The following is an 11,416-nucleotide window of genomic DNA, read 5'->3' as shown; positions in this document are numbered from 1 at the left end:
TATGTTACCGATTATTTTGAGTTGCATATGGGACAAGTCTTTTACTCGATATGATACCGAAATAGTTATTTGAGATGATTACCGTTGTTTTAAATATTTTCGTTGTCACTAGATCTGTTTTACTGTTACTTGAATTTACTGTTATCGAAATAAAATTACATGATTTGATAAGAACCGAAATGCCCTATATTTTTAAAAAATATTTTTCTATGAGTATATACGGATTACAGAGACAAGTATAAATGGGAGTAGACTTTGAAGGATCCCGTAGCTAACGGCAGGTTCGTTAGACCTGGTGCACCTTGTAATTACCTATTACTGCCACAGTCTTCGATAGTGGGAAGGTAGAACTACCATACCGTTACCGATTTTTCTCGAGTAGGGACTACCGTTATATTTGACTTCTTGCGAAGAAGTCCATAATTATACCGATTACATGATTCGTTCATAGAAACTTCCCAAAATGTGAATATTGATATTATATAGTGGTTACCGAGTTTATTACTGAATTGTTAATTGTATTATACTACAAGAAAAACATGATGAGACTAAAAATTATTTATTGTTTCTGAAAGTGCATTTGTTTGTTATTTTTTGTTTGATATACTAGCATGTTTTCTGACTTGTCCCCAATAAAAACGGTTGTAGCTAAGTGTTATTACTCACTGAGTTAGCGACTCACTCCCTACAAATTGTTTTACAGAGACAGCAGTTGACGCGGGCGAGGATTTCGTTAGTTAGAGCGCACAAGTTGATAGTTCTTGGTGAGCCTCACACTTGTTCGCGTGGACGGAGATTTGATTTATTGTTATGGTCTTTTCTTTTAAACTCTTAAAGTCGCTCCATAGTCATTCTTTTAGAGTCTTGAGTATTCTTTTGTTATTATGGACTTATGATGAGTATTGCACTTTCTTATCAAAATTGGAGATAAATTATTATTTTTGATTGTTAGTGGGTTGATTAGTAATAGTGAAGACTTATTTTGGTTAATTGATAAGTTGTCAATTGTTTGGTTTGATATTAGGATGGTTGGCTGTTAATTTTGAGACAGAAAATTTTTTGGATAGTCCAAAAACAAGAAAAACTATGTCCGATTTTCTGTAAAATACTGATGAGGCTTACTTGGGAGAACTTGCTCCTAAGTGCTGGTCATGATCCTAAATTGGGTCGTGGCAAAGTTGGTATCAGAGCTTAGGCTTTAAGTCCCGAGTCATGGAGCAATGTTTAGTAGAGTCTTGTTCATGGGTATGTAGGCGCCCATACATATGATCTTAAGGCTACTGAACATCTAGGAATGTTTTCCCTTCTTTCATTCTTTGATCGTGCGTTGAGATAACTTGAGATTGACTTTGGAGTATTTCTTTCGCAGATGGCTAGGACACATACACCCTCATCTGCTGGACGTGGTACTACCCGGGGTGGCGGTCAAGTTGAGGTTCATCAAACTAGAAGACAGACTGCTCCTCAACCTGAAGTTGGGAATATGGGTCAACCCCAAACTGCTATTCAAGATCAAGTGCAAGGGCAGGTAGTTCAGGACGCTCCACCACCAGTGCCAACTGTTGTACCTACTGTTGCCTTACCTACATACAGAGTGGCAAAGTTATTGAATGTGTTAGAGGCATTGGTGCCTACTCAGGGTGGAAGTTTAGCTCCTCAGGCTACTTTACAGACACAAGCACCTGCACAGACTCGGACTTTCGGAAATAAGGAAGTATCCCTACAAGAGTTCCTGAAATTGAAATCACCAAAATTGGCAGGTTCTGATAATTAAGCAGATCCTCAAAGTTTATTGGATGGGACACTCAAGGCATTACATGCCCTAGGATGTTCTAGTGAGAGAGTCGTGAAGCTCGTAGCATACAAACTAGAGGATATGGCCAGTATATGGTATGAAACTATGTTGCTAGGAAGGCCAGCAGGAGCAACACCACTGACATGGGACGAGCTCACTATGTTGTTCATGAATCATTTTCTTCCAGACAGCCTGATGCAAAAATATGCTAGAGACTTTGAGAGATTGGTTCAGACTCCAGATATGGATGTGTCAACATATAACACCAAGTTTTGTAAGCTGGCTAGATATGCTTTGTACTTAGTGCCTACCGAAGATGCTCGAGTTTAGAGGTTCGTTGATGGATTGATTGGTCGGTTATACACTGCAGTAGCCCCACAGATGAAGACTTTTTCCTATTCTGATGCAGTTGACCTTGCTAGAAAAATTGAAAACAAGGGATGTGATGAGCGTGCAACTAGTGATTTACGTAAGAAGGCCAAGACATGAGCGTCTTTCAGTGGCAGTTTTAGTGAAAATCGAAAGGCAGGAAATCAGGGACAACAATAACAGGGTTCTCAGACAGGGACACACCTGTCTTCACAGACCACATATAGACCATATTACAGACAGGGTACTAGGGGACCGTCAATAACTGGACATCGTAATTCTGGGCAGATAAATGTCACTACTCCAGTCTGCCAGACTTGTGGTAGATCACATTTGGACCAATATCGTGTTCTAATGGGAGAGTGCTTTCGGTGTGGCCAGTTGGGACATCACTTGAGGGATTGCCCTCAGCCTCCAAGAAATTTTAATCAGGCTTCTATTCAATCAGCTGCACCTACTCAGACTACTCGTAATACTTCAGGTGCTACATGTACAAGAAATAGAGGTCGAGGTGCTGGAGACCGTGCTGCTATGAATCAAGGACAAGGGAATGCTGGTAGAGGTCAGACGAGAGTTTTTGCTTTTACTAGACAGGATGCTCAGGCCTCGAACGTTGTGGTTACAGGTATTCTTTTTGTCTGTTCATGTGATGCACTTGCGCTGATTGATCCGGGATCTACTCACTCCTATGTGTCCTCGTACTTTGCTTTGAGGTTTAGTAGACAGCCTGAGCTATTGAATGACCCTTTTCTAGTTGCTACTCCTGTTGGAGAGTCTCTATTAGCTGAATATGTGTATCGTGCTTGTCAGATTCGGGTTGAGGGTAGAGATACTCTAGCTGATCTTATTGTACTTAATATATTGACTTTGACATGCTGATAGGAATGGATTGGTTATCTTCTTGCTATGCTATCGTCGATTGTCATGCAAAGATAGTCAAGTTTGAGATACCAAACGAACCCAGTTTTGTTCTAAAATGGGGTCAGGTTCCAGAGACTTGTAAAGTTGTATCTTTTATGAAGGCTCAACGACTTCTGAAGAAATGTTACTTGGGTCTCTTAGATATTGTAAATGACACAAGAAAGGAACTAATTAGTATAGAAAATGTACCAATAGTGAGAGAATTTTCTGATGTATTTCCTGAGGATTTACCAGGATTGCCTCCAGTACGAGAAATAGATTTTGGTATTGATTTGCCACCTGACACACATCCCATATCAATACCTCCATATCGGATGGCACCAGTAGAATTGAAGGAGCTAAAACAACTGCAGGATTTGTTAGATAAGGGTTTTATCAGACCGAGTATATCTCCATGGGGTGCACCAGTACTGTTCGTAAAGAAGAAAGACGGATCCCTGAGAATGTGCATTGACTACAGGAAGTTGAACAAGATAACAATACACAATAAATATCTGTTGCCTCGTATAGATGACATGTTTGATCAGTTACAAGGAACTACCCACTTTTCAAAGATTGACCTCCCTTCTGGTTATCATCAACTTAGAATCAAAGATGAAGATATTTCTAAGACTGCTTTCAGAACTCGATACGGGCACTATGAGTTCCTTGTGATGCCTTTCAGACTGACTAAAGCTCCAGCTGCATTCATAGATTTAATGAATAGGGTGTTCAAGCCGTTTTTGGATAGATTTGTAATAGTATTTATTGATTATATCCTGATATATTCTCGTAGCCAAGGAGAACATGATAATTATCTCAGGACTGTGTTGCAGACATCGTGAGAACATCGGCTTTATGCTAAGTTCTTAAAGTGTGAATTTTGGCTAGACTCAGTATTATTTCTGGGGCATGTTGTATCCAAAGATGGAATTATGGTAGATCCTAAGAAGACAGAAGCTGTGCAGAAATGGACCAGACCTACTTCTCCTATAGAGATTCGTAGCTTTTTAGGTTTGGCAGGCTATTACGGGCATTTTGTGCAGGATTTCTCCAGAATAGCAGTGCCGCTGACCAAGCTAACACAGAAAAATGCAAAGTTTCAGTGGACGGAGGAATGTGAACAGTGCTTTCAAAAACTCAAAACATGTTTGACAACTGCACCAATATTAACCTTACCATCAGGTTTCAAAGGATTTACGATGTTCTGTGACACATCGAGGGTGGGATTAGGATGTGTTCTCATGCAAAATGGTCGCGTTATTGTTTATGCTTCGAGATAATTGAAAAAGCACGAGCAAAACTATCCTACACATGATTTGAAGATGGATGCAGTGGTATTTGCTTTAAAAATTTGGAGACATTATCTATACGGCGAAACTTGTGAGATTCATACTGACCATAAAAATCTGAAGTATATCTTTCAGTAGAGAGATCTGAATCTTCGGCAGCGTCATTGGAAGGAACTACTCAAAGACTATGATTGTTCTATTTTGTATCACCCTGGAAAAGCCAATGTGGTGGCTGATGCATTGGGCAAAAAATCTATGGGGAGTTTGGCACATATAGCTCCTGCAAAGAGACTTTTGGCCAAAGATATTCAGAGACTAGAAGATACATGTACCAGATTTAGCGTCGAAAATTCAAAGGCATTGTTGGCTTGTGCTCAGGCTAAGTCTTCATTAGTTGAGCGCATTAAGGCCACCCAATATGAGGATGAGCGATTATGCAAATACAAAGATGAGGCCTTAGCTGGTAAAAGCAAGGATATGATTGTTGAAAGTGATGGTGTGCTTCAAATGGGTGACAGACTATGTGTAGCAGACGTAGATGGGTTGAGACATGCTATTCTTGAAGAAGCTCACAACTCTAAATACACTATATATCCTAGATCCACGAAAATGTACCATGACCTGAAGTAATTTTATTGGCGGGAAGGTATTAAGAAAGATGTTGCTAGCTTTGTTTCTAGTTGTTTGACTTGTCAGTAAGTCAAGGCTAAGCATCAGCGACTGTCGCGCCCCTTCTTTCTCGCTAAATCGGGCTTCGACGTCGTGACAACTCTTTTAAAGGAAGGGTACTAAAAGAGAGATTCGCCACCTAACGGATTAAGATATGTTAGGGCACCTATTTTGCAAATAACTCTAGATTAACCAGTTCGCGTCACCAAAGATCGGGTAAGGGCTCAAATTACCTTGAGGAGAAGGTGTTAGGAACTCCTCGAGGTCCACAACGGTGGGTCCCGGCCGAACTCAAATTATATGAATTAGTCTAAGAGAAGGGAAGCAATTTGGGCAAATAAAATGATTGACTTTAAACAAAGGTGGGAGGGGGGTCCTAAGTTTTTTAGCCTAAATAATCACCCTGTGCAACATAAATAATATTTCGTAACTCTCTCAAGATGGGGTGTTACTCATATTATTCAGTGAGTACAGACTATCATCTCCTGCCACCCAATTACTATCTTTAAGTTATTTACCTAAAGCGCACTAGTCAATTCTAAGTCGTACTCTATGCATGCACTACCCGTCCTATGACTATGGTCCAGGAGGCATTTGGACCTCTATTTCAGGGTGGTTCTAGACTTTAACTTAGGTTGCTCAAAAGGAAAAATACTAGGCGACAAGCAAAACATTTAGGACTTTCACATATAAGCAAATAAGGGCTCAAGTTTAGCCTCCGTATTTAGACAACAAATGCACGCCAAACTGATTAACATTGATAGATTTTAATGAGTTAAGGTTGCAGAATCCTATGGGCAGGGTCTCTATGTGATAACAAATTAATGAAAAGACAACTACATGCAAAAGCGATTTCCTAAATACGATTTCCAGAAACCTACATAATTTGCCTATTGATTTTAAGCATAAGGGTATTAAACCTATAGGCATGATATCTAGGTGTTCTACTCAATAATAAATAATGGTAATCACGTAAGGATATTCAGAATTACTTATTTAGTCCTATAGGCATATTTTCTAGTGATAATAATGACACAGTGTCGAGAACTCCTGAATAAATGAGCAAGATGATAATTAAACTGATTCAGACCTATAAGCATGCTTTCTACAATTTAATCCGATTTTAGATCCTATAGACATGATCTCTATAATTTGTGAATAGGGAAGCATGTAAACGCATATTGAATCATACAATTCCCTATAGACATGGTTTCTAATAAGCAGAAATAGAACATATAGCACCAAGTATTGAAACCATAGGCAGGATTGCTAACATATAATGACTGAACATAATAGGATACCTATAGGCATGATTTCTAACACACATTATTGAACCTATAGGCAGGATTTCTACCCTATTTATTGAAAATATAAGATAAAAATCCCTTTCCCAATTTCACCAATACCCCAAATATTATTACAATAATTATTACAAACCCAGAATGAATAGCATGAATTACATAGGAGAATAACTATAGGGAGCCTACAACAGGCCCAAAATACACCTGGACAGGCCTGGCCTTTATTCTCACAAATCACAACAGTCTCCAAGTTACATACTCATAGACATACAACAACCAAGAATTGAATGACTCACCCAGTGAGCACAAGATAGAGTTGAGCATATAGAGCCAAGGCCCTAGTGTGTCAGAGTTCCCAAGGGATTCAAAAATCCAGGGCAGTGCTCACACTAGGGTGGTTAACAAGAATAGTTCAGAGTAGGGATTAGGGACCAAATCCTATTGTGTCAGAGTTCACAAGGGTCTCTAATGAACCCTGAGCAGTGCTCACACTAGGGAGGCCAAAGGACAGAACTTGGGTAGCATTTGCTTTAAAAGAGCTTAGGTGACAGAGAATGAAAGACCAAAATTGAGAAGACATGAATTGAGGATTTAAACAGACATGACCAAATTGAGTTAACAAGCAGACACTTAAATAGAACTTAAAAAAAAGAACTAGTTTAATGAAACGGATAAACAGGTTTCAAACTAAGCACACTAGCATTCACATACTAAAAGTTGGCAAAGAAAATGTTTGCATGTTTTGAAAAGTCATAGGTGTAGAATGAGTTAAAGCATGCTGAATCATGTTAAGTACATAACCTAGTATTATTATCAAGAAAACTAGGACATCGGCATAGAAGGGGGAGGGCATCATGCTTACAGTCATAAGTCAAGACACACACTCAGTAAAATCATGTTAAGTAGCAAGTAACTTTGTTATAATGATCTAACCAAAGATGATCCAGTTTGTATCAAAGAATAAAGCAGCAATTCGAACATGATGAGACAGTTATTCCAAATTACAAACAAACACTAGAGGGGGTGTGGGATCGAGTGATCATGTTAACACAATAGCAAAGAGGTAGATTATAACTAGTAATAAGAGTCACAGATGTGAGGCATTCACTGCAGGGATTCAGGGTAAGGGGATAAACATGTTCATAGGCATTCAAGGATTAATACACTAACTGGATAGACCTTAAATGAGTTCAAATAATTTCAGCAGAGGTAACATTAGGAACAATTAAGTGTTAAAGGGACTAAGACATACAGATTTAATAGAGCTATCCTTAAACATCCTTCCAAAGCATATTGAATAACAAATTCAGTAGTAATCACATATACAAATCGGGGACATGTAAGAATGAAATTGCAGAAGTTAGGTGACTCACGAGTTAAGCGAAAAAAATGCACAAAGTATGGAAGTCCACAGTATATAGCAAGATTTTAGAGCTGACTGGCCTTGGCTTCCAGCCGGCCAAAGTTAGAGTATAGAATGCAAAATCATAATAACTTTAGGTCTAGTAAGTCTGTAGTGAGTTCAGAAAGTAGTCGAAGGTCCCTTCAAAAGGGAATGAGGGAAGAGTATATATAGTGATAGAAATCAGCACATAAACATGGAAACAAATCATCCATATGCAAGAAAATATTTCAGAATAAGTTATAGGTAATTTAGGGCACAAGTCAAGTGATTCAGCAAATCAGGGAAACACCCGAGATTATTCAGAATATTTAAGGTAAATACACAGACATACCAAAGCATAAATCATTCAGACTTATTAAGGTAGACTTTAAAGGACACACAAATAATATCGAAACAAAAATTATTCAGAATATTTAAGCAAATATTAACAAAAAATTATTCAGAATATTTAAACTAACATTAAAGTAAAAATCAGGGAAAACATAAGGAAAGAAAGTAATCAAACAGAGAAAGGTTCACCAGAATCGGTAAGAAAAAGAGAAAGTTTCAAACCCTAGTTTTAGGAAAAGTGTGAAATTAGTGGAAAATAAAGTAAAAATCGCACAAAATAAGATGAATAGAAGCGGAATAACATTAAAAATCAAAAAATCGGACCTATTTTGGTCTGATTGAAAGGGTTTGAAAACCCTAATTTGGGGTAGGTAAGAATCATTAACAGATATGAAGAATATTCGTTACTCACAAAGAATCAATGATGAACATAGACGGAATAGCCATAGAAATTAGAGGTGTGAACCAATTTGGTTCGATTTTGGAAAGATGTGCGTGCCATATTAGGCAAGCAACTAAGTAAGATCATAGACGAGTGGCCAGTGGCGAGGAGAGGTAAATAAGGTAAGGGAATCCATGGTGGATTCCGTTTTGGGGCCGGATTTAGGGGGTTTGATAGGAACGGCAGCTAGGGTTCATGAGAGATGAGAGACGAAGAAGTTTCGGGGCGGCGAGGTGGTATAGAATGATTAGGGTTAGGGGTTTAGGTTGGTTTAAAGGGGAGGGTGTAACGTGGACGGTTGATCTTAGAGCTCAACGATCATGATTTAAAGGGGTCCTGGGTCAGATGTTTAAATGGGTATGGGGATTGGGCTAATGGGTCTTGGGTCAAGGGTATTGGGCTGGTGTAAGGGTGTTGTGTTTAATCCGAAAATAGGAGATTTTAGGGCTAGATTTTAAATACCCACTATTTAACAAATAAATATTTTATAAAATAATTAATAAATAAAAAAAATATCATTTATGCATGAAAATAATTAAAAAATAATTACTTAACATTATAAAAATATAAAAAGTCATTTTCTGTACGAATAGTGTAATTATATATGCATATGGGCTATTATTGCAAAATATGCAATTTGGCCCTAAAAATACAAATGTAATTATGATAAAATGCACTGAAAATATTTAAAATCACATATTGGTATAAATGATAAGTGTAGATGATTAAATCATCATAAAAATAATTTGTAGGTTAATTATTGGATATTTATATAATAAAAATACCGAAATAAATTGATTTAAAGTCTTTAATAATTATGAAAAATTATGAGAAATACTTGTGTATGCTTGTAAATCAAATGATGATGCATATGCGCTATTTTGAAGGTATATATATATATATATATATATATATATATATATATATATATATATATATATATTTAAAAAATATGAGAGAAAAATTGGGTATCAACAGCTGCCCCTCTTTACCCGGGAAGGATGAAAGAGTTGTCGGGTAAAGAAATTATGATCGATTTTGACCGAACGGGGTAATTTTGAAAATTATAGGCCGGACCCTGGTTTCTGAGCTGCCTACATATCCCTGGTTTTATAGGAATCATGCCATGTGTAGTTCTGGATCCAACAATGGAATAAACCGATGGAGTTATTGTAAGAACGGACAAGATATTTTGGATAGGACGATATCGGGATTATAAACGGATGTATCTGGGAATGGTTATGGATATTTTAATGGTTATCAGATGGAAATGGGTAACAGACGGTTGGTTACGTTTGAAATAATTGTTGGACATGAACGCTGAATGGAAACCGGAGCGAAGATTGCTCCAGTTAAGAGAACGATTACTTCTTGGATCACCTGCAAACTCAAAATACGATGCATAAAAATACATATAGATTATTACATAAATTTAAGCATGATGCAAATTCCCTCTGGACTATGGAGATCGTCTTTGGACGGTGAGGATGATGTCCTTAGACCGTGATGTCCCAGGCTATGAATTGTGAGATAGGGGATTCGCAGGCCATGAAATGATGTTCTCGGGATATGAAGATGGTGCCTCCGAACTATGATGCCTTTGAATAATGATGTGCAATATTGAGAGATCCTCAGGCCATGGCATGGTGTCTTCCGGCTATGAGGATAATGCCTTCGGACTATGATGCCTTCGGAAACTTTGGCTATGCTTTAGCCCATGAGATGCAAAGACATGATGCTTGAGATAAAACAAGACAGAGCTTAGTCTTGTGTAGAATCGGGGGCAGAGCTTAGTCCCGAGAGAAGAGAATAATACAAGGTTTTGAACAACACATCATTTGTGGTTATGCAAGGAGAGGCAATGCTTAGTCTTGTGTAAGATTGGGGACAATGCTTAGTCTTGTGCAAGGTTGGAGACAATGCTTAGTCTCATGCAGGATTGGAGACAATGATTAGTCTCGTGCATCGGGAAGGCAGAGCTTAGCTTTATGCAATTGAGGAGGCAGGGCTTAGCTTCATGCAAAATGGAGACAATGCTTAGTCTCGTGCAATAGGAAAGGCAGAGCTTAGCCTTATGCAATTAAGGAAACAAGGCTTAGCCTCATGCAAGATGGGAGATAATACTTAGTCTCATGCAATAGGAAAGGCAGAGCTTAGCCTTGTGCAATCGAGAAGGAATGGCTTAGCCTCATGCAACATGGGAGACAATTCTTAGTCTCATGCAATAGGAAAAGCAGAGCTTAGCGTTGTGCAATTAAGGAGGCAGAGCTTAGCCTCATGCAAAATGGTGACAATGCTTAGTCTCATGCAATAGGAAAGGTCGAGCGTAGCCTTGTACAATTGAGGAGGCAGGGCTTAGCCTCATGCAAGATGGGAGAAAATGCTTAGTCTCATGCGATAGGAAAGGCAGAGCTTAGCCTTGTGCAATTAAGGAGGCATATCTTAGCCTCATGCAAAATGGAGACAATACTTAGTCTCATGCAATTAAGGAGGCAGAGCTTAGCCTTGTGCAATTAAGGAGGCAGGGCTTAGCCTCATGCAAGATGGGAGACAATACTTAGTCTCATGCGATAGGAAAGACAGAGCTTACCTTTGTGCAATTAAGGAGGCAGAGCTTAGCCTCATGCAAAATGGAGACACTGCTTAGTCTCATGCAATGAATAGATAATAAGTGATAGCGGAGTATTTCTTAGCTGGAGATATGTTTGCGTTCGGTAGCTTTGTTGTTACGAAGATAGTGATTCTAAGGTGCGCACGTACTCGCGGCTATTCCTTGTTCCTGTATCCAAAGGAAAATTATGAGTTTTACGGGGAGGTCGGTTTGTGCCTTCGCCTTCTTGCTTTGTTGCTCTGCATTGAAATCCTGCTCGAGTTACCATGGGTAGCATCTTTTTGAAAAATATGTGTGCATGG

At 38.6% G+C, this 11,416-nt stretch overlaps 1 protein-coding gene across 1 annotated transcript; it reads left to right on the top strand.

Annotated features, from left to right (window-relative positions):
- Nucleotides 1–1,876: 1,876 nt before the first annotated feature.
- On the top strand, nt 1,877–3,043 carry LOC138904289 (uncharacterized). The gene is made up of 3 exons (XM_070192791.1): nt 1,877–2,119; nt 2,205–2,348; nt 2,453–3,043. The coding sequence occupies exons 1-3, from the start codon at nt 1,877–1,879 to the stop codon at nt 3,041–3,043; spliced, it is 978 nt and encodes a 325-aa protein (XP_070048892.1).
- Nucleotides 3,044–11,416: the final 8,373 nt, after the last annotated feature.

This window comes from Nicotiana tomentosiformis, chromosome 2 (assembly GCF_000390325.3).
Source record: "Nicotiana tomentosiformis chromosome 2, ASM39032v3, whole genome shotgun sequence".
In the NCBI taxonomy this organism is placed as follows: domain Eukaryota; kingdom Viridiplantae; phylum Streptophyta; class Magnoliopsida; order Solanales; family Solanaceae; genus Nicotiana; species Nicotiana tomentosiformis.
Note: the sequence above shows the minus strand (reverse complement) of the source record. Positions and strands in the feature narration are given on the sequence as shown.